Source organism: Thermobia domestica, chromosome 10 (assembly GCF_964235325.1).
Source record: "Thermobia domestica chromosome 10, izTheDome1.hap1.1, whole genome shotgun sequence".
Taxonomy (NCBI): Eukaryota; Metazoa; Arthropoda; class Insecta; order Zygentoma; family Lepismatidae; genus Thermobia; species Thermobia domestica.
Window position 1 is genome coordinate 173,637,348 of NC_137463.1, and position 25,603 is coordinate 173,662,950.

General features: G+C 35.4%; 1 protein-coding gene across 1 annotated transcript in view; it reads right to left on the minus strand.

The window, feature by feature from the left end:
* The window catches only part of Ing3 (Inhibitor of growth family, member 3), an 81,135-nt gene extending 70,061 nt beyond the window's left edge, over positions 1-11,074 (minus strand). The window contains exon 1 of the mRNA XM_081728765.1: positions 10,941-11,074. Within this exon, the coding sequence (XP_081584891.1) occupies positions 10,941-10,968 (28 nt within the window). The 5' untranslated portion in view covers positions 10,969-11,074. The remainder of the gene's footprint in view (positions 1-10,940) is intronic.
* Positions 11,075-25,603: the final 14,529 nt, after the last annotated feature.

Below are 25,603 nucleotides of genomic sequence, written 5' to 3' on the forward strand. Positions count from 1 at the left end.
TACGTACGTTTAAAAATACCTGCGGTACATATAGAAATGGCACTTGGAAATCTGCTTTTATTAGTTCACGATAGCTTTTGTTCTTCACATCAGTATATCACGATCGATCGAAACTGTGATATGATCGAGACGATGTTTACATGCGAAGGCTAAGATGCTAAAACCAAATTATTCAAAACTAGAAGGTTGGACTGCCCGCTAGATAAGAGGTTTTGCAACCTACTGTATTTTCTCTCTGAATACTAAGTTACAGCGTTGTCAACAGTAAGTGAAAAATCACTTTCTCTAATTTTTAAAAAAAAAGCACTAACAAAATCGTTTCAAAAATGTTCTGACCTATCATTTCTTTTCTTTATTTAAGTTCGGAAGAAATCATTAAACAGGGAAAATAAAAACGTATACCGTAAAACGTGCCAGAAAAACAAACAACTGTAAAACGTGAGATCTGGTAGCCCTACTTACGCTGTTAAGTCACATCTTTCATAACTCCGTTATTGCATAGCAGATCTATTAAAAAAATAGTCTAAATAAAAAATCAGTTTTTTTTGTTTCTCAAAAACAAGAAAAAGAAAAAAGAAAACAGTTTTTGCCAACCCTGACCGAAACTCTACTGACGGAACAAAGAAACTAAAGGGAGGCCTACATATGGAGTGCATCACCATACAAGAGGACCAGAACTTAAGGCATAATCTTCTTAGATGGAAAAGCCTCAAGCAGGATACACATGTTATTTCAGACTATAAGAGAAAGTGACAAATCATTTGAGTATTTAAAGCTTTTAAAGATATAACAAGCTATTAAGTGTTTTCAGCACGATACCGGCAAGCACAATTACAGCAGTAGAAACTTCCACAATACAACTGAAGACACAATATAGGTTTATATAACTGGAACAGAAACTTCAATGTATTTGAAGGTATTATCCCTTTCCATACGGGAACTTTTTAACATCTTTATAAATCTCCCACCAAACTTCAACCGCAAACGAAAGAAATTCGCACTCTCGTGTGGGATTGACGCATCTGTACGACACGTAACCCTCAAAATTGTAGCGAGCCGTCCCCGGCCGAAGAAATAAAATGCAACACAAAAATATATGATTATTAGTGATTGTATGTGGTATCCGCACAATCGTGCGGGTACGTCGCGAAAGGGTTATATGTTTTTAGAATGTTAAGAAAAGCTTAACCATACCAGCAAGGTTTATCATTATAGTATAATGAAAGACGTGAGGTGTAAGAAAAACAGCTGTGTGTATTTACATAAGATGATTACATAAAAAATAAGAAAAGTGGACGTTCCTAGTGAAAATTTCGGCATTAATAAATTTTTAGACGCTTTCCTAAGTTTAAGTTAAGCCTAGGAATCCACGGGAGGGGGAAGTTCTCGAACCCACAATGTAGTTTTTGTTAAAAAAATAAAAAAAATCCAACAAAATGTAATGTACCAGCCACTTGTTCTATTTTAATTATTTTTTTTAATTTTAGATTTGGGCCTGGAAATGTTTCTTCCACTCTCGATCTTTAGCTTCCTCTTTTAACTCCCAATATTTTCTCCTATCTTTCAAATCATCGATCAGCTGTATTCTTCTTCTTCCTATTCCTCGCTTCCCTTCCATCTTTCCTTCTATGGCGGTGTGAAGAAGACAATTTCTTTGCAAGATGTGTCCAATCCAATTGGGCTTTCTACGAAGGATGGTGGCTAGAAGTGTCCTCTTCTCTCCTATCCGTTTTAAAACATCTTCGTTTGTTGCTCTCTCTGTCCATTTTATCTTCTCCATCTTCCTCCAACACCACATTTCGAAGCTCTCTCAATATTTCTTTTCTAACTTCCGTAATGTCCTAGTCTCTGAACCATACAGTCCAATGCTCCATATATAGCACTTGCGACATAGCGACATAAATAAATAAATAAATAAAATAAAAGCTTAGAAACGAGTAGTGGGTCTGAGGAGCCCTCCCTCCTTGGAATTACCTGGAACCTTTTAATTTGAATATCAGAACAAATGTAATTTAAGTACAAGACTATTATCTGACCAGAATACCAAAGGTAATGTTCTCTTCTAGTTTTGCGAATTAAATAAACTACGTATCTGGTCATGCTGGCTGAGCAGGACAAGTTCTGTACTACTGGTGCCAGCTGAGTCTGTTGTTTTGAGTCATAGTAATTAACAAATAACACTGTAGTTTAATATAGAGTAAACGAAATAAGTTTTATGTACAAAAACATTAAAAACAACTCATTTATATTTAATTTACAAAAGTAGTACCGAGTAGGTTCGAGGAGCCCTATCTCCGCTTCCCCCTCCCTCTTGGGATGACCTGTAACCTAAAATAACTTCGGATTCCAACGTCATTAAAATTCATTCAAGCTTTATCACTGTGTTCCCTTACACAAGGAGATTAGGTTTGATGAATTTTGTTAGTTGCCTCGAAAGTATTTTGATTCATACTCCTAGCACCGTTACAATATGTTTCGTTAGTAATTTAAGAAAGAAAGAAAGAAAAAAAAACACTACATTTTGTCCTCCGACAACTTACTACAATTTTTAGTCTTAAAAAGATAACAATGCAGATTTAGAGTTAATGTAAAGAAAGAAAGAAAAAAAAAACTTTACGATTAAAATTAGTGACTGTAAATGAAGGGATATAAGAGATTAATTTGCACCGACGCTGTATATTTCTGCAACGTATGCGAGCTGTATTTTCTGTGTACAAGGTGAAGACTGAGTCATTCCATCAAAAATCGCATATTTACTACAAATTGGCTGCACGACCATTTTTAAAAATTTTGATAATTTGCACATGTAATGGTGGATGTTTCGTAAATACAATGGTATGATTAGAAATACCGGATTCCATTACGTACACCCATGGTGGCCATATTTCCAATATGGCGTGTAGCAAATCATGAGAAAATAGGTATGCACGCCAAATATAATATTTCAGTAATGGAAAGGGGTATAGATAAGAGATAAACACCAGTGGAAAGTTATGAAGTGACCTTTAATGCAGGATTACCAATAACTAACCAACCAACCAACTCTATGGCCTATGGAACCCGGAGGTTCAATGCCGCGTTCATAAAAGCTCTCCACTGACTTCTATCCTTAACAAATTGGATCCAGTTTCTACTTTGTATTCCTATCTCTGCGAGATCCATCTTAATATTGTCCTCCCATCTGTGCCTAGGTCTTCCTAATGGCCGTTTTCCGATTGGTCTTCCAGTCAAGACTTTGAAAGCGTTTCTACTTTCTTCCATTCTAGCTATATGACCTGCCCACCTAAGCCTCCTAGATCTGACGACCCTAACAATGTTGGGTAAACCGTATAAATTGTGTAGTTCCTCGTTGTGAAGTTTCCGCCATTCCCCATTCCGTTCCTCTTGGGTCCGAATATTCGTTTCAGGATCTTGTTCCCAAATACTTTCAGTCTATGTTCTTCCCTCAGAGTAAGCGGCCATGTTTCGAACCATTCCCGTTCCTCTTGGGTCCGAATATTCGTCTCAGGATCTTGTTCCCAAATACTTTCAGTCTATGTTCTTCTCTCAGAGTAAGCGGCTATGTTTCGAAACCATACAGAACAACAGGCATGATTATCATTTTATATATTTTAAGCTTCAAATTCCTCGACACAATTCGCGACAAGAGATTTTGAACCGAATAGTAACACGAATTCCCTGCTTTTAGTCGACATTTAATTTCTTCGTGAATATGATTTTCGTCTGTTAATATTGATCCTAAATATTTGAAAGTATCCACTTTATCAAAAGTATTATTTAATATTTCAACGCATCCATAATTTGCCGTATTACGGTCCCGACGCACTTCCATGTATTTAGTTTTCTCTGCATTAACTTCTAAACCCATGTCCCTGCAAGCGTTTAATAAGACCTCTGCATTTCTTTCTATTGTTTTCCTATTATCCCCTATTAAATTTACATCATCAGCATATGCCATAACCTGGTGAATACCGTTCAACTCTAGGCCCTGGTTGCTATCTCTGATTTTCTTTATAGCGTATTCCAGCACAAAGTTAAATAATAATGGCGACAACGCATCTCCTTGTTTCAGGCCATTTTCGAGTGAAAGCTCGTGGACAAAAATTTCCCTATCCAGACTTTACTTTGGGATTCATTTAAACATATTAATTAATCTAATTAGCTTTCTCGGTATTCCAAGTTCTGTAAGAACGTTGTATAATATTTCTCTCCTAACCGAGTCGTAAGCCTTTCTAAAATCAATAAATAGATGACGTACCGGGATATTGTATTCCCACTTTTTTCGAGTATTTGGCGAATGGTAAATATTTGGTCGATAGTTGATCGATTTCGTCTAAATCCGCACTGATAATCTCCAATAATTTCATCTGCGTATGGGGTCTTGCTAATAGAATATTTGAAAAGATTTTATAGGATGTTAATAGAAGAGAAATGCCTCGATAATTATTACAGTCAGTTTTGTCGCTTTTCTTGTGGATTGGAACAATGATTGATTATTTCCACTCTTGTGGCAATTCTTCCTTGTTCCAGATAAGGAGAATGAGTTTGTGTATCTTGTTCCACAATTTTTCGCCTCCAGCTAAAATTAACTCAGCCGAAATTTCATCTACACCCGGAGATTTGTGTTTCTTTAATTTCTTTATAGCGGTTTCTACTTCTATTCGGTTCGGTTCTGGAATATACGGTTCTGCGGTGTGTATCTCCTTTTCTCCACACACATTAGTTTTCGGCTGCGCGTTCAGCAAATCGTCAAAGAAATCTTTCCATCTATTTAAGATGCTATCTGTATTAGTGAGAACTGTTCCGTCAGCTTTCTTTAATATATAAGTACGAGGTTGATAGCCTTTCTTAAATTCGCTGATCCCCTTCTTCAAGTTCCTTAATTTTAGCTTTCAAAAATCGCGTTTCTTTGTTCTAAAAGTTTAGTAAGTTTTCCGCCTGATATCTACGAAATTTTCTGTACTTATTTCATTTGGATTTTGTAGCCAGCGTAATTTTGCCTGTTTTCTCTTCTCTGCTAGTTTAATGTATTCCTGGTCGAACCATGGTTTGTTCCTACGTATTTCCGCGGGTCCCAACATTTCTTTTGCTGAACTTTTAATGCTATCTCTAATTTCAATCCAAGTATCCTCAACACTAGTGCATTCCGAATCTTCTAAAACCGAGAATCTAAACTTCAATCTGGTATTCCTCGCTTACCTGGCTCTCTTCTAATTTCTTTAAATTAAATCTCTCCGTTTTCGGACATTGAATATTAATTCAATGATAATCTCTCTCATATTATCGCTGCTACCAGGTAGTGACCAATGTCACAATTAGCCCCTTTAAACGACCGGACATCAATTATGCTAGATTGCCTTCTCTATCTACTAAAACGGATCAATTTGATTATGTGTTTTTCCGTCTTGTGATGTCCAAGTGTATTTATGAACGTAGCGATGTGGGAATTTTGTACTCTTCACGATTCGGTTTTTGGATGTTGCAAAGTTCGCGAGTCTAACACCGTTGTCATTACTTTCCTTATGCAGACTTTCGTTCCCTATAATCGGTTTGAAAATATCCTCTCGTCCTATCTTCGCATTGAAATCCCCTAACAGAATTTTCATATGGTATCGCGGGAGTTGGTCAAATATCCATTCCACTTCTTATTAAAAACTGTATTTTATATCGTCATCCTTATCTTCAGTTGGGGCATGTATATTTAAAACAATATCACAACACCGTCCCTTAAGAGTAATAAAAGAAAGTCTGTCAGTAACAAATTCAACCCGTTTAATTGTTGGTAATATTCGTTTGTGAACGAAAAACCCTGTTTCTAACTGGTGATTTTTATTTCCTTCCCCGTAAAAGAACGTAAAATTTTCGGAATTCACAGATCCATTTCCTTCCCACCTAACTTCCTGAACTCCTACTAGGTCCATCCTGTATTTCTCTAACTCACTCGTTACGGATTTTAACGCGCCTGCCCTATAAAGACTCCTAATATTCCATGTTCCAAATCTCATGTCCATTTTCTTTTGCTGAGGTCGTGCCAAGTTATCAGTCCTTGTCTGAGGCTTTTGTGAATGTTTCTGAAGTTGTTAGCCCTACCCAAACCCCAAAGCTGGAGGACCACTCCTAGTCGGCTGTCCGCGACTGCTTAATCGGTATATTCGCAGCTAACCTCTATATCTATAAGCCTTCTCCTCGATCCGCAACCTGAGGACGCGCCATGTCGTGGTGACAGGAATAGATGTCAGCAGGATTACCACTATAATTTCAAATGTCTCAAATAATGCTACAAAGTCATAAGAGAACATCAAGCCAAATCACTATTTTTAAGCCTCGAACATTCTGGAAAGATGCTGAACTAGAAATGTCCTATATGGACTTCGAATATAAATGAAATAGGAGATCGTAGAATTGACCAATGATGATTTTAAAGGTATCAAATATGGCCACAAACAGAATTTTGACCATGCTTGCACTTTAATATTTCTGGTGAAAGAAGTATGAAAATTATGAAACCTACGGTAAATGCCTTTAGTTCATAACGTACTTATGGTAAATAAATAAATAAAAAGAGTTTTCGAGTAAGTAGGCACACAAACTGTAACGTTGGAAAGTTACGTGTAAAATATCAAAATACAGGGCGATGGCATGCGTATCTTTCAGCTATAACACGTGCAATACGTAAAAATGGAACTTAATATGAGTAGAACCAAAAATACCATGTTAGTGACAAAGCATGAACAAAAAACAAGTGCTAAGAAGCACATGTGATTAGTCTAATACATGCATGTCATTTCAAGTCTGAACATGTCATCGCACTGCACGAACTAGTATGAAATAGCAGTGTCAGGCAAGTTTGTACACGCCTATCGATAAAACCAGCTCCGCAGCAAGACCGGTGTTGTGCTTCGTAAGGAACATTTGTGTGTTGGATATTGGGTGTGTTAGAGAAAATGGAGTGTTCTGTCAGATAGTGTGTTAAAAAGGACTGTCGTAAGAATATATACAGGAAAGTGAATAGACCTTTAACTCTAATGAGTGAATTAAATGAAGTTGATCAACGTGTACATATCACGAAAAGAAATTTCTTGCCAAATATCATCCTCCTTTTGGACAAGTGTGTTGTGATTCTTTTCAATACCATAGAGATCGGAAGAAAAGTGGTAAAAACGGCTGTGTGAAAATAATGTATCATCATCTCAACAGGAGGAAAGATCAACCGGTGTAACTTGTGCCTGGCAAGTATCTTTGTCCGACGTGCTACAAAGCAATACTGTTTGTGTAGATGTAAATAATAAGGAACCAGGAAGTGAACAAGAGTTTGTACCTGCAGAATCTAACCTAAAAGAAGTGGATGAGGTGTGTTCTACATTAGATATACCGGTACCACCTGTATCAAGATTAAAAAGACTTGTACTGAAAAACAGTAGTGTGCATTACGTAAAAAAGTGTAAGAGAACTACAAACACACTGTAAACACATTTGGAGCAATAGTTTCCAGAAAATGTGATCAGGAATGGAAGAAAGACTTGTGCTAATCTTTTCTGCAAATAATACTACGTTCTTACTGAGAAACTGAACATTAAAGGCGTGCACGCTACCAATGAAAAGAAAGTTAAAATTGTTAGTTTAATGTCGGAAAATTGGTCTAAGTCTAAAGTATGCGAGGAACTGCAGGAGTTGAAATATCTTATAGGAATCAATAGGGAACTAACCAAGAAACATGCTGTTCTTCCACACTTTAAGAAGAAGGAACGAAAGCAATTAGGAACGGAATAACGGCCGTTGAAGACTTCTACCAGCTCAATGAGAATAGCATAAGATTTGCTAGAGAAAACGATTGAGTTTCAGTAAAAGTGAATGTAGTGAAAGAAAGCAGACAAAAACGAGTGATTGTATAACTCGAAAGAATTGTAGATTCATTTCAAAACTATGTGCCCAACGATTGAAAATATGTTTCTCCAAATTTTGTGCCTGTAGAACTAAATGGTTTGTCCTTGCTTGATTCGCAGGTACCGATACAGTTTGCATGTGTGTTTACATCAAAACGTCAAGCTTATGTTAGAAGGAGCACATATAAATATTGATTTCCAAGAATTGTTAGAACTAAAGATATGTGATATACGTAGGTACTAGTGTATGATGGATGTGTGTTCTAGCTAGCCTGGTGCAGAAATTACTGACGATATGCTTAATACTGAAATGGATGAAACTGCCATGCTGTCAAACAGTGCATGATACAGACAGGTCTACCTTAACAAACCTTGATTTGAGTTCTACTGAATTCACTGAAAGTCTCATACAGAAATTGTTAGCCCTCTAACAGCATCACTAGATAAAAAAAAATCGCAGTCTGCGTATTTACAGGAAACTAAAGACAACCTCTGTAATACTAATTGCATGGTACTGGCTGATTTTGAAGAAAATTAAACGTTCGTAATTCAAGATGGGATACAAAGTTATCAGTGGGTAAATTCTCAAGCTACTATACACCCTTTTGTGCATTATGTGTTACATGTCATTGTTCAGTGACAGTGTATTATAAGTAATCATTTATAATATGGCACTATTGCTGTATATACCTTTCAGATGCAACTCATAAACCATGTAAACAGGGTTTTGCCATCTGTCAAAAATTTGATTTATTTCAGTGATGGAGCAGCTGCCCAAGTACAAAAACAAAAGTTAAGCTTAATTGATTGAGGTTTAATGGGGACGTCAGTATTAAAGCTATTTGTCCCCGTTACGATCAACACGACTGCCATAAATAATATTTAAACAACAAACTTATCAAAATACGACAAAAACATTGCTGCGAAAGAGAATTTAAAAAAACTAAAAGAAAATAATAAATATATAAGAATAATATTATATGGGAATAACAAATATATAACAAAAACAATAAATAGTGAAAAAAAAAAACAATAAAAAGTCAGAATAAACTACACGAGCAAGACTAAATAGCTCAGAGAATGTGAGCAATGTTAGAATCGTGTATAGCGTATGTTATGTGATCGTATGTTAGAATCGTGCATAGGACACGCTCAACAATAACAATATCATTGCCCAACGCACGATCAAGTGGAAGTGGCAGTCCGTGACGCTATCTGAGATTTGAGTATTCACGATATATGACAAGAATGTGCAGAATACTCAATGGAACAATACATTTCTCACAATACGAACGATTCAAATCACGCAACAAATACCTATGCGTCAAATGAGAGTGTCTCAGCAGAGAGGAGAGAGCAGACGCATAAGCAACACAGACATAGTCCAACTTGGTCCGGATTAGACTGCGGTATAAACGGAGCAAAACAGATGATCGGTACATCTCGTGCGGAGGGACAGAACACAAAGGAAATTCAAAGGGAGCAGCAAAAACAAAAATACCCTACTAAACCTCTGTAATTACGAATAACTTCAATGGTCTCTACACTAAGTGGATTCCTTTTTTTGCGTCTGCTCACTGCAAAGGCCCGTGCGACGGTGTAGGTGGTACAACCAAATGAGAAGCGTCAAGAGATAGTCTTCAAAGAATATACACAAATCCGATCATGACCGCTCAAAGTCTGTATCACTTTTGTGGGGAAAAAAATCACAGGAATCAACTACACTATTTGTGTCCACGGAGATAGTCCTATCCCTGAGAGAAGGTTTGCCAAATGTGAACACGTACTTCACGTTAGTTCAAAAGTTTCGAATCGAAACACAGATTTGTACCGCTTAGCACAAGTACACTGTGATGTTACAGAAAATCAAAGTTACGTGAATATGAACATAACAGATAACATAAATGCCCACGAAGTTCATTGTTTTGATTTTCCCATCCAGGACTTCGTTACGTGTGTTTGTAATCAGTGGTGGCTCGCAGTGGTTGAAGATGTAAATCTGGAGCACAATGATTTGTACGTTCGATTCTTTAAACCTGCGGGATCAAGATAAAGAAGGTCTGATTATTTATAGTGTATTGGTGCAAAATTAGAAAAGACAAACCCAGTGGTTTTAGTAACACCCTCGTTTACGCGCATGTTCACTATCGCTGACGCGCCCGCTCCCTACGGACACACCCTTTCGCTTTCGCTCGGGCACCCTGCTACGCTCCTGCCCTGACTGTTACATAGCATTCATGTTTTTTAGTGACCATCTACATGTAGTACAGATTGACTTTTTTATGGCATATTTGGGGATGCAGTATTTCACATGCAAAACGGTGAAATCCTCTACATGTGAATATGTACGGAAGAATTCTTAAGAAACACTTCCTAAGGTATCGACAACGGATCTCCTCATACATAACAAATATTTCAAGTTTTTCAGCCTAAAAATACTGTACCTGTTCTGCGGCATAAAGGCCTTAACTCTTGTCGCCGACAGTTCATTATTCTGCACGGAAACAACTTACAGGATAGCATTCTTGAATAGATCTAATTGAGGGAAAGTACAACAATAAATTCCTTTCATAAAATTATAAAAATAATTTAGTATATAACTGCATACCGTATACCGCAATTAATTTCAGCTCAGGAGTGAGTGAGTATACGATTGCCCGATCATTTACTTCAATTTTGTAGTTGAAGAAAAGAAGCTACGTTTAAACTTCTATTAACCATTACCTAAATTTTCTTATTCGGAATTAATGATATTCGAAATATGATATAGGACTTCAAAGATTTGTGGGAGGAATTAAGTCTCTAAACAGTTTTAAAATATAATGCAAACTATTGTATCAAAGCAATAAGCAAGGGGAAAAAATATAATGAATTCCCGAATAACAGAGATACGATTTTGTTATCATTGAAACAAAAATCTTATCATTTACGATCCGAAAATAAAAATCAACACAGCGATTAATATTTATATGCAAAATAAATTTTATGTGTATGAATTTGTTCTCTGTTGATGTTATGAACATAAAAATGCTTATATCTAATATCTTCAATACATACTTTCCAAATAATCCTCTAAGTACAACATTTTGGACTTAAAAAATATTTCTGCTCTTTTCGGAAAAAATCAACAGCACCCTCCAAACAACCACGTTTATACACTGTGAAATTTTTGTTCAGGATAGGAAATTTTTACTCTGAAAATTTCAAACAGAACGTCTTTAATTGTATGTGTACATCATTCACCACTATGTTGAACAAATAAAGGAATCATTAATCAGTATGGTTATTCTAAACTAAAATGAAATCTTATGGAATGTAAAATTATCCATCGATAGTTGTGAAACAGTATATATTATGAGTGGGATTCCACTATTTTTTTTATTTATATTATTTTTTTTAAATACGGCATTTGAATTTTTCTATGTAGGGGTACGTATCTTAGTACACAAAAGAGGGAAGGTTCTAGAACACAGGCCCCCCATATAGATTAGTAGTTAGGTTGGTTCCTTTCTGTACCAAAGTTTAATATTTAATTCACATAGTATTGCCTAAACCCTAAATTTTAGGTCATCTGCTGTTTAGAATTACGGGGCCTTATGCAGAGTCGTTCTGACGCGTGATTAGTGCCATACTAAAGAGTTCGACTAACATATATTTCCGGCAGTAGTCATACCTTTAGTATGATGCTAATCATATATCAAAACGATTCTGCATAAGGCGGAAGAAGTTTAGATTTTGTAACTTTAAAATTTCTCCCGTTTAAGGCTTGTGAAATTTAGAGCTTAAGTCATTTTTAAGTCTTGTTCCTATTCCACTCATTTGCTTTAGTTTTGAAATTTGCCATCACCACAGGACTGGGACAGCGCAGTAGTTGCTATAAGGCTCTTACGATCATTAAATATGACATGTATTTTCTTGTAAACTACTGGTTGGGATTGAAGTTGGTTAATGTTAGTTGGAACTTAAAAAATAGTTTTCCATTAGAATTCAATTCTGTTTCACTTTGCTCTACTACAAACCATGGGTATCACCGCTTTGGTGAATGTCGTATCCCTAAATTTACCTCACGTGTTCCCTCAAAATAGCAGTTAGTACTGTTGAGACCGGGGGCATAATCCAATCCTCTTGAAAGTGAGATAATGTAGTGAGGAACGACCTATACTGTGAGGGTAGATCTTCCAGATGATCTGCACACCATTCAAGCCCCGATTGTGGTTCGGACCCAACGTTAATAGGAGGTTCCGTCCTTCGTAACTATGACGTTACCTAAGGACAACAACACAGAGACATTAAAAAAAAAAACTGTTATTGCTTTTAAACGGATTCAATGACAGTAGTACTTGTTGCTTGGCCTCACTTTTGTGCCCCTACGTCCCTGGTCCAGGGGCCATGGTACTGAGATGTCCTCCTCCTTTTTAAATCATTATAATTAGTTTAATGGTATTTTATTTTTTTAAATACTCATTAATGTTAATTCTGCTGTTGTTCAGTAGTCATGTTGTTAACAAACAAAAATCATATTTCTAGATAAAGCTAGGACACTTAGTAGTTATAGTGGTTATACCAAAGAGCCATTTTGTTTTTCTGTGTGATAAAAGGTAAAAAGAAAACAAGTGATATATCCTATACAAAAAAATGAATGTTTATAAGTGATATGGGTAGAGTCAAATTACATATTAATTAACCAATGCAATAATAACCAGTTGAGAATGCTCCAAGAGTATTGCCAGAACGAATTTAAAAGAATGGAGAGATGAGCGGAAAGGATAACTGATTGTTCCCACATGTAAAAGTAAATCTTTTTATTCGCATCTTCTTCTGTTTCTCTGAAAAATTTGCAAAATATCATCTCTCTATGACTTACTGTTCCCAAAATATGGCTCCTTGAATCTCGCGAAATTCGAACTTTTTGACCAATATCTGGGAAACGATGGCCAGTGGTCGCCGGTTACTATTTGGTACCAAAATGTTTACCATCTTAATAGGTATTGACCAACACCAATATCATCTTTCTATAACTTCTGGTTCACAAAATACAGCTTCTTAAATCGGCCATTTTTGGCCAATATCTCGGGAACAGTAAGAGTGACGCAAAAAAAAAAAAAATCCATCACTTTCTCAGATAGTTTTTGATGTTCTATCGAATTGCGGACTCAAAATTGAAAAAAAAAATCGCAAATATCATATAGACACACAGACATAGAGAATTTAGTAACGAACTTTTTAAGTTCGTTGAAAATCATAGATTGAATCTTAATAATTTGCATGTAATGGTGGTCTTTCTTAGAGACAATCCTTGATATTGGACATAAACATGTTTGTCCTCGTAAACATAATGGTGTGCCTTGTTTCGGTAGATAAGTTTCTTTCTGTTGCATTTACGAAAGTCCTTCCATTTTCAGCTATTTGCCCTTTTCTCAGCGTTCTCTGTTTATAATTATGTATGCAGCACTGGACAAAGTAATCAAGCCTACGAGACCAACTCTTTCAAACGAAGACAAGCGAAGAGATCTCCAGTTCTTCCTACCAGTCGCAGAATAATCAGAATTAAGAACTAAGATAACCCGTTAGAAAAATCTAACTTTATATAGTATTTCTACCTGTGTGAGTCTACTTTCCGTTTTTATGTTGGTCACGTAGGCTTGTGTTCAAAATAGGACATCCGTCTTTTTCTTCTAAAAGTAACCCTTCTATTCTAAGAGGGGTAAAATAAATATATTCCACCAAAAGTGAAATACCAGAAGAGATTTTTTAAAAAACTTTTCCCACTTTTTCAAATAAAATATTAAAATAGCGTTACAGTACAAGGGTGCATGGAACCCCCCCTTTAAAATTTGGTAATAGTACTTGACCCCCTTTCATGAGGTTCTATCACATTATTGTTAAGTATTTCGAAAATGTATTTATTTATTTATTTTCAAAAACTCTTAGATAAACATATCATCTAATCATAGAGGTAGGTTTCAATATATGTAAAAATCATTGAAAGTTTATTGAAAGAAAAGACAAATTACACTAAACATAGTACAAATTACAAAAGTACATTGGAAATTCCAGATGTAGAGAAGTACATATATATATATATATATATATATATATATATATATATATATATATATATATATATATATATATATATATATATATATATCGGAATAGCTAGAAGAACACAAAGTCCCTCCCCAGAGCTTAAATTTTCTCTGGCCATAACCTTGTGCTGGCCGAAGTGGATATTGAACTGAAAAATGTAAGCAGAAGAAAAGTAGGCAACAAGTGTTAATACTGAAAAGCTGAGAGAGTAAGAAATCTTTTCGTTTGAGAAATTGCAAGAAAAATACTCAAACGAAGAAGGGATAGGTGTTCGTAGTAACAGGCGCTCGGAGCATGTTAAACTTTGCAAACAGCAGGCTGCAGAAGACGAGTAGGTTACCGCGAACACAAAATGGCTAAGAAATCATGGGTTATAGAACAGATGTTGCAAGTGAGGGAAAGGAAGACGTGAAAACAGGCTGATATAGAAGAGGGCAGGAAGATGTACAGGAAGTTAAACACCGAATTACGAATGGAAGGAAGGAAAGTTAGGATAGAACAAGGGAAGAATTTTACAAAAGAAAATGCGAGGACATGAGAATTAGAAAGAGTGGGGAAATACGAGGAAACGTACAAGATGAAATCTATGGATCTTCGGAGGACACAAGGAGGTATTAGGATGGCAGTAGAGTATAAAAATGGGAAGGTAGTCAGCGAGAGAAGTGAAGTCTTAGAAAGATGGAAAGAATATGTTGAGGACTTATATGAAAGTAGGGAGAGACCATGTGGCCTAGCTGTTGAAGTACAAAATGAAGTACGCGAGGGTGATAAATGGTTTATTAATCTTCGGGATGAGTTTGAAAAAGCTCATGAAGAACGTCCAGTGTTGAAGTTTCTCAGTTGTGACAAGTGACATGCCAATAAGGCAGAATATCTATCTATCTATCTATCTATCTATCTATCTATCTATCTATCTATCTATCTATCTATCTATCTATCTATCTATCTATCTATCTATCTATCTACCTATCTATCTATCTATCTATCTATCTATCTATATCTAAAGGATGTGTAACTGAATTTCAAAATAAGAGTATGACAATATTTTTACAAAATATCAAAGGAAAAAAATATTGAATGAGATTTGGATGAATCCAATTTTCTCTTATTTATTGTTCATCATCATTCCAGATTTCCTATACTGTTGAACATACTAGTATTCCAAGGATGATTGAGCTTCGGATTTGCAGAAACCCTCATCTTCTGGTTCCGGGCAGAGTAACACAACACTAATTTAAATATTTATATTTGTGTTTGAGACAAATGCTTAGGTAAGCAGATGCGCGTGTGTGAGCCAATTCTTTAAGTCAGTTGATTATTACGTAATTTAAGTTGACGTTACTTCTGTAATATTGTTTCTGTAATGGGTACATTAACGCAATCTTCTAAAATTTTAGTAGTGTGTATACCTACCATTAAAATTTAAAAATTGCCAATACTGAAATTTTGGTATAGTAATATAGAATCATTGTATGTACCTTTGAAAATTTGAAGATCCATTTCCTTCCCCTTCATGCGTCAAAAATTGCCAAAAAGTATGATTTTGGAAGATTATTGACTTCATGTATCTTCTTTGATGATGGCTTATTACGTTATATGTTTATATGAATAAGTATTAATATACCAATTATCTTTCACACATCGTAGCTACATTAAGGTATCCCCCTTATATTTTGAGATTAATGTGTATGCTCCCTTTAAATTTCGAAAAAAAAATACCGTGGGTAGGGTTGTATAGGACGGAGGACTATGATATATACACTTTTGTATGTTTGGTCGGTTAATCTTGATCCCTTTTATGAGTAAAATATCAAAAAAATAATTTTAGGAGTCCTTTGGTCTTATCTTCTTTGATAAGGTCAAGGTAATTTAGAAATTAGCAGGTACGTATAGAGCCCTAGATTGCTACTAAATGATAATAATATTTCGTTATGTGGTTAGTATACATGTTATCATAATGGAAGGTCCTTGAATATTAAGATAATGAAAGGTCACAGCGTTCGATTACTGGTAGTAGCTTTTGAGAAGTCCTGGTTCGGTTTCCTGTGCGAGCATATGTGGATCAGATCTCACGTTATGTTATAGGTTCATGTCTCATACAGCTATGTGGTTAAAAAAGAACGTAAAACTACATCAATCATTTAATATAATATTTTATGATTTCTTTTTTTTTTGTTATTGTTATTTTGTTATTGTTATTGTTATTTTTATTACCTATATTAAAGTATTTAGGCATTTTATTTTTACTAAGTTTTGTTTTCTTTGTACGACTTTCATGTGAAATATCTTTAGTCTTTCTGGTTCTTAACGTTTTACTTTCAAGGAAACCATTCATATATTTTGCTAATGTCCCATGATTCTTTCATCACTATGCTAAACGTTTTCTTGTGCTGTCTTCCTACCTAGAACTCCCATGCTAGTAAGGTAAATATAAGCTAATGTGATAATCTATAAAATCTGTATGTTCCAAAATAAAGACAAGAAAGTTTGATAACATATTTATTCTATGATTTCACATGATGAAGTACTTTGAGAAGTAAAAGGTTAAGGATTCAAATGAGAGCAAATTATGTTTAGTAATTCATGTCGGGGTTAAGAATCATTGCAATAATCACCGAATTACATAATATAGATATACTTTCATAAAGGTAATGTCTTCTATGCAATTTCTCTTCTTTGCAATTTCTCTTCTAATTATTTTACTTAATATATATAATTTTACTACTTTCCTGACTATGTTGAAGAACATAATGAAAATTATTTATTCTACTTTTAATTCTTACCAATATATTTGTTCTTTTCCTTCCACTAACTAACTAAAACAGCATAAAAGTTTAAAACATTATTGGTTAATTAAATAAAATTGAAGATTACTTATGTGTGTAACGTGCATAATTAACAAGAACTCAACACTTTAATAAACAAAATCGTAATATGCATAAGCTAAAGCTAAACAAAATTAAAATAAATTCAAGTTTGTAAGGCCTTTGGGAAACGGTTCATTATAATTTCTCACAAGTGAAGGAAAAATTTCTTTTGAATAATTTTTTTTAGGAAAGTTTATTTGTTTATTACATTAGACATATAATGAATAGATGACAATCTTTGTTTTTCCTCTTCTGTAGAATTATAGGCTTTCACAGCTGTTAAATTTTGTACTCCCAATACCTTTCTGTTCAGTGTTCTAACAACAATTTTGCCTACTATATATGGTCCAGTATAACATTTCATAAATTTATGAACTTCCTGTTCAAATGGAGAAGATAGCAAACTAGTTCACTTTATCACTAGATCATCCAGTTTCAAATAAATGTCTTGATTTGGTTTAGGATTATGAAAACGTGTAACGATTGGATGATTAACGGACATGAGTCGCTCTTTATAAATGAAGATTAGCAATTCTTCTGGCAATTTTAAGCTTTTCTTAAACAACGTACAGCAGAAATAGAAATGAATAATTCTGCAAGTGTGTGGTTGCTATTCGTAGTGACTGAGTTATTCAGAAGGTCTTGTGTATCTTTCAAATATTGAATCCAATCAGATTAATATTCATCACAACATAATTTCACCACTTAATTGAGTTATTTGACATTACTTCTTACAAGTATTCCGTTTATTTGCGGGTTATACGACGAGGTTTTCCAACGTATATCCTTTCCAAGTGTGTTTAGAAATTGTGGACCTTGGTCAGTTATGACAGTGTTTATATATGGAATAGACAAAAGTATTGTTTTTTCAGTACTTGCGTACAATCACATTGATTGTTGATATTTAAAGGGGAAGTAACAAATAAATCGGGAATATATATTGATTAATGAAAGAATAAAATAATGATCTTTACAATTATGTAGTAAGGCACTATTACGTCCTGTGCTATATTTTTTCGAAACCATCGGAAGTGGATCTCTAAAATTTTAAGATAATATTAAATATTTTAGTAATATTGTACATAAATCTACCCCTAATCCTTTTATAATCTTTGAATTATTATATTATTTAAGGTTAGTTGGTAGGTTGGTGTGTAATTTAGTATTCCTTTTAGCACTGCGGTTATGTGACAAGTGGTCCTACAGACTCAAGTGGGATACGATCTACATGGAACCTCACCGTGATTCCAGCCCTCGTCTCAGGCACACATTTAAACATCATAGCTACTAAGGGGTTCACATGATTTAAAGAACAATATCTTTTAAGGTGGAATGCTCAATTAATAATTACCTTAGGTACATGGTTCATACATTATGATCCTCAGCAACTTTTAAATGATGCCATGAACATGTGTGACGGATACACAAATGCCCAAAATATTTTCCGAAATTTGTTGAATAAAATTCCAGCTTCCCTGTTTCAGTCCCTAATTACCGTAGCTTCATGGTTGATACATCATTGTTTTCAGTATGAGCTTACGAATGATACGATATACATGTATTGCAGATGCCTTAATTACTCGTTGTTGGAATAAAGGTACTTAGTTAATTTATACAATAGGATGGCTCGTATGGCTTGAAGATGTCAAATAATAAAATATAATAATATTCATAACTGAAATAAGATATTTTATCAGTTGAGATGAAATTATTTCCTGGACAAAAGTTTCCGGCTATTGTAATCTCGCCACTAAAATTATCGTGAAACTTGTCTAGTAAGTAGATTAATTATATAAGTAAAGCAAATGGGTATCGTTTTACAAGGAGGAACTATCGTAAACAAGAACAAGCTCAACATTAAACTAATTATTGGAATGTTGAAGCCATCTCAAAAAGTTATTTCTTGCTAACTCTTACCATGTTTGCAGATTTATATAAGAGATTTATATACACACCGTAAGTGCTTGTAGATCTCTATGACTTCTGGTTGCAATAGAGGAATAAAGTCGGACGCTTGATTGGTTGCAGAAAACTGGTTGTCGCTTCTTTTACCGTTTTTTGCTCTTTCGAGATCAACCTTGAAATCGATAATGGTAGCGTTTTTACCACTTTTCCGATTTCAGTAAAGAAATGTGTACACACACACACACACACACACAAGTATTTTTTTAAAGTTAGAATATGCTCACCGTCTATATATATATATATATATATATATAGACTGTGAGCATATTCTAACTTTAAAAAAATACTTGTCACTAGGGACGTATGCAGCGGGTCCATCCTGGAAGTTCTACCACCCGAAATCCCGACTTTTATGTGAATTTTGTCTAATTTTATTTATGGTTTTACACCATTTATCATAATACATCCTCATATTGAATTTGGATCCACCAAAAATTTTGGACCTCTGGCGAAATAAATTAGCATACATGCCTTCTTTTTGCTATAGAGTATGGCATTAGTTCTACGACGATCCACATTGAAACCGATAGTAAAAGTAATTTTCTACCACTTTCGGTTTTGTTAGAAAGATGCGAATGAAGATGGTTCCAAGAGCCTCTTGGCGCTACCTGTTACCATATTTGCTCTTATTTTAGTAGAAGAATACAGTCAAAGATGGGACCCATTTTCACGGTATTAATTCCATGTTAGAAAACCGCTTCTCTCCATTTATTACCAGTTTGTTTTATTGTGTTCAGTGTTGAATCCGGAAATCGTACATTTGCACCACTTCTGGTTGATATAAAGGAATAAATCTGGAAATAAAGGTTCTTCTTGACAAACTCAATTGATCCCGAAGGACCGTTTTTCGATATCTCTTACAGTTCTCGCTCTATAGAGATCAAAAATAAAACAGGATGTTCTAGTAAATTTCTAGCGCTACTGGTTTGAATAGAGCCTTACAGATGAAGATAGTACTTGAGGCACTGAATTTATTCCAACAAATTACATATCAGTATCTATTAATTACCATTGCTGTGCTTTAACGCTAAGGTTTGAAACCAGAAATGGTTAATTTCTACTACTTTCAGCTTGAATACGGGGTTAACGAAGAACCAAAAATCTCTTTTTGCAACGCTGAATCAATTAAAAAAAACGCTTATCGATATTTCTTACAGTTTTGCTCTATGGAGGTCAATATTGAAACTGAAAGTGCAAATAAATTTCTAGCCCTCCTGTTTCAGTAGAGTGCTATGTATAGGTGGAAATAGTACATTTTGTTGAGACTCCAAAAACAGTTTGTCACCACGTATTACCACTTTTGTTATATGTTGTTCAACTTTGAAACCAGAAACAGTTGATTTCTACCACTTCTGATTTTAATAGAGGATTAGCAGAGGAAATGAAACCTATTCTTGGGACGCTGAATCGATTGCAAAAATAGCTTCTAGATATGTCTGACCGATTTTTCTCTGATACCTATCGACAGATGGAAGTACGAACAGCTGGATATTGATGTTTAAGAAGACTTCCGATGCTATTAAGCATAGCATAGTTTGGAAGTAGGAATTTTATGTCTTCTCTCCCGTGCTTCTGATAACATATCAACCAAGTTCTATTTCCCTCGTGTTTTGAAAGAAATATTGGGAAAAAAATTATCAAGTAGTTAAAGTTGTTTCGTAATGCGTATGCGTGTATGTGCGCAGCATTCCGTTTGATGTGTGTGGTATTCTGAAACTTACAGTCTGCTTTCACACTCGCTCACTAATATTGTAATAACACGTCGAGAGAGGATGACGATATTTTTTATATCAAGAGATAGAGGTGGTGACTTTGAAGTTCTTTCGTGAGATAAGAGAACTTTGTTTTTCAAAGAAGGTTTGGGTTTTCCATGAATCATAAAAAAGAAAAATGTATGAAATCTTGCTTCACATTCTCAGTGATAGAGCGTTCACTTCTGGTGCATGGGGTCCTTGGTTCAGTCCCAGTTCATGCCAAGTGAGCTTTTTGGTGGACAGACACCGGATACAGAGGTTTCCTCGAGATTCTCTTGTTTCCTCCCATTTTCTTCATTTCACCGTCTCATTCATTTCTCATTATCACCGTCTTCTTCAGCCTAGCCGGCATAATGTGGGACGTAAAAGTTAAAGATTTCATTTCATTATTCTTTTCACATTCTTCAACTACAATAATTTATTTTATTTTTCCTTCTTTTCGTTTTACATTTTCAATAAAATGAATAATAATTAATAGTAACAATAATAATTAACAATATGATACAATTAGGATAATAACTCAGTACAGAAGAGTTAAGTTGGACAATTAGAAATTAATTAACAATTCTATTGTATCAATTGAGTAGTGCAGTTCCAAAACGGCTCTTGTCCATTTACAGAAAATCCCAGAAAGCTTAGAAAAAATGTAGGATCGATGCATTTTGTAGAACTGGAAATAATTGGGGTTGTTCAAGTTATTCGCATGAACACACTTAAGTATTTGAAGTTTTACAAAACATGCAGATCCTACATTTTCTAAGTTTTCTGGGATTTTCTGTAAATGGACAAGAGCCGTTTCGGAACTGGACGATTTAATTATTATCATCAAGATACCATTACTTTTTTTAAAAAAATTAGAAACTAAAAAGATAACCTTACTTTTGTGAAGTCACAAGCTGGCATTGTTTGTCAGCTTCAACGATATCTGGTTCATAAGTTTACCCTGGCTGCCACATTAGATAATACAAAGAGACACGCATAACGTTAAGTGAAATAGCAAGAATTAGGAAAATAAGAAAATAAGGATTCCAGAGCAAACAGTTAGGAGGGAAGAAGGAACTCTGGTGTTCCACTAGGTTTAATGCTCAACATAAGAATTTGTACAACATACTTCAAAATGAAGCTCAAAGCAACATTAGTATCTGTTTAAAAAAAAGATCTCGTAAAAAATAAAGATGACAAAGAACCATTAAGAATTTCATCTTCTATCATACAACAATAAGGTACTGCATCTCTCTTTACAACAAAAAAATCATATAATATCCTAATTTGTCTTGAAACTACCACTGAAATAAATGAGCAAATGGAAGCTCCTCACAGCGCGCTAAACTATTAACGCTCGAGTACTATTTACTGCAGATGTTGGCAGACTCCTGCTCACTAGGGAAATCAACTACTCCAGTAGGCGAATGGGAGAGACTGTGATTTCAGTTCTTCGCAAAATGAGAATATTTCATTCCCTCTACATGTGAACTGGCGTTACCTGGTAATGACATAGGTATTGCATACCAGTTTGTCAAGCATGCACACACCAAAATACTGGGGAAATACGGGCCGATCTAAAGAAATAAAATACCAGCCTAAAAGAGGAGCGCACTGCCTGAATCACTTACTGGAAAACCGGATGTAGTAAACACTATAATGCAAAACGCTGTAAGTATCGGAAATCACTTTAAATGCTCAACCGTGTGTGCGCACTTCGTGTGGCATAGCTACAGCAAAAGGGTCTTCGAACGAAGAGAATGTAGATTTATACGTAGAGAATAGAAAGATTCAAATAAAGAACATTACTCCAAAGTGAAAACATCTTCGTCTAGAATAGAGAAAATGCTACGAAGTTATTATTGTTCAATGTAATTGGTGATTTTCTGTAGTTTGTACTTGGTAACTACTAACATATTGTGTACAAGTAAAATTTAATTGTAACAGTGCCAACTTGTAACTAAGAATTGAATTATTTGAGGTTCCAGAACAAACATTTAACAACAAATTATATAATCATTATAGGTGTTCTACCATTATTGATGATAGGTTACTTGCCGCAACTGAGAAGCTTCAATGCTCCGCAATCTTTCACAAATCTCTTCGTCTTTCGGTACGACTTTTCTGTTTTAATATCGTCCATTCGTTGTAGTTTCCTTTACTTTCTCCCTCTCTTTACTACTACCATATGGTCTAGCACGACAAATTTAATTCTCTCCGTTCTTCTCTACACCCACATTTCGAAAGCTTCCAGTCGTTTCTAATCATTTTTGTGTAATGTTCATGTTTGTGACCCATGCAGTACAACACTAGGGTGCAGCGTTTTACCACTTTTTTTTCGCAACGAAATGTAATACCTGGCAAAAGTAGCCCACCCACATGAACATTACAGGTATAGATTTTTTTTCAAATCAGATAATATCTTCTGTGAGAACTATTGCCTCAAAGTTTCGAAATTTCTTTGAAAATTAGAAAAAATAACAAAGTTCTTCATGAATCTTAATTATGTTAAAGTAAACATTTCTTGGTTAAATACATGTTAGTTGCTTAGAAAACTGACATTCGAGTATAAAAATGCCAGTTATGTGCCGTTGGGGGGATAGGGATGCCTCCTCTGGGGCAGAAAAGGGGGCAAATTCAGTACATTTAAGCGGTTGTGCAGGTCATCGCTCACCTGGTCATATAGGCTGTCCAAGCGTCCCAGAGTGTACCACGTGGAGGTAGCTGCACGTAGGGCTTCTGCGCCAGCCCTATCCAACCATATATAGGGATGGACGAACTAATCCAATTCGTCACTGTCAGGAAAAATTGTCACAAATTAGGACTTTGATTGCAATTTAGACACAGCTTGCCTAGAAAGTAAGGTTGACCTGATTATCCCGTCCCTAGTATCACTGCCACATACTCGAGAGGCTGCTTCAGTGACTAATTTCACTATCCCTTCTATTGCCATCGTGTGGCATGGATAGACGGTGGAGGACTATTCTGGTACAGTGTTGTCAGAAAGTGAAAGTTTGTCCATGAGCTATTTGTTTGATACCGTCCTTAGAACTGGTGGTACAGTTATTGAAACATCAGTGCTTTCCCAAAAGATCATTTCAGTGTAATTTTTCGAATCAAAATTCAGTCTGGGAGTGATGTCATATCTAATAGTGTTATGAAGATTCTCTGCTTCCTGTTTTCGAGCACTAAGAATCTTATGTAATGCATCTTGTCGGACAACAAATAGATCATCAGTGATCATGGCGAAAAGAACATTCTCTGGGAGTGCGAGAAATGCATTCGTCTGAATGAATGAACGGATTACAGCCTGGTATTCATTCGGTAAGTATTTAGACCTATGCATGGTTTCAAAGACGTGACGAGGACCATTAGCAATGGAAGACTTGAGATAAGTATCTCAGGTCTTTACTGAGTTTTCTGAGCTCTTCTTACTATGATGAGGTAAGTCACATTTTATTGGTTTGAATGACACCACTGGAAGCTTTTCACAGTCAGATAGTTTTGAACCTATGGGACCTGTGTAAGAATAGGGCTTGAATTAGCGCCAATATGCGTGAAGAGAGCTCGGAAAGGCAGTTCATTAAACTGCAAGAGACAAATAGCCTGTTAGTTCCTTTATTTTTCTACGAATACCTCCCTTCCAACCAGTGTTAGTCTTTGTTCTATCACACCCAAGAACCTCTACTTCATCAAAGCCACCTTCGATTTGGTTCATGATGTACTCAAAGATAGCCGTGGTCTTGTCATGGCCAGAGCTAGAGGATGGTGTCACGTCACCAACATATTGAGAGTTAGGTTCAGCCACCAGTGATAAGTGCTCTTCTCTAACGATGCCTGCGTGTGTTTTAGTGTCTTCCCTTTGACCATCAAAGTATAGGCTTTTAATTGGATCATCATTTCTAGAACTTACTTTAAATTCCGAGCAACTTTAAGCTTCGCACGCCTTATTTAGCTCCTGTCCACAATTAAAGAAGAGTTATGTTGCTAGATTGTTGAGAGGTTATAACTCCAGCCTTTAAAGCTGCCTGAAGCAGTTGATGTTATATGTGCCACATCCCTTTCGCTTGCATTGTATCTCTGAGCAATCATAACAGTTTCAGTCAAATCTAGCTTAGGTTTAGATGTTCTGTCTCTGGGTTTGGTCTTTTCCTCAGAAGAGCTTTCCTCTGCTTTTTCTTCAAGGTCTGCTTCATTGTCACTGAAGTCATTTTTGTGATATAATAAATAATATTGACTTTTTTTAAAAAAAGAAATACAGAATTTTCTGTGAAAATAGTGCTTAGCAAACTATTATCTGTAACGGCCAATTCATGTAAGCTGAAGGCAACACTAACCAAATATAGCGCTTGAGAAACGGTGCCCAATTTGAAGCGTATCCGGCTCGTTCCTGAGAGTGACGCTGAGTTACGCAGATCGGGACAGGAGAAGGGCGTTGCAGTATTGTGAGGTGGAGGTGTGGGAGTGTCATGGTGAAAAATAACAATGCTCTGCTACCACTATAAACCACCAGTAGAAGGAAAAGGCAAGGACGAAAATAGCTGTAGAAACGCTTAATTGTACTGAATTGCCGATCCCAGAGTAGGCCCCCTATCTCACCGCAGGTTCATATAACTGACATTTTGAGACTTGAATGTCAGTTTTCATAGCATCTGGCACGTATAAATCCAAAAATATGTTGACTTTAACATAATTAAAAATAATGAACAATTTTGGTATTTTTTGTAATTTTCAGTGGAATTTTGAAACTTTGAGGCAATAGTTCTCACAGAAGATATTATCTGATTTGAAAAAAAATCTATACCTGTAATGTTCATGTTTGTGGGCCACTTTTGCCAGGTATTACATTTCGCTCCGGGAAAAAAGTGGCAAAACGACTCACCCTAGTACAACACTCCAAATGAAGCATTTTATGAGTCTTTTTCTTAACTCTTTATTCAAGGTCCCACAAAATAGTATTTCATCCTCCTAAACACTTCTTTCGCCATTCCTATCCTTTATTTTATTTCACGTTCATACTTCATATCATTACTAATAATACTACTCAGGTATCGACAACTAA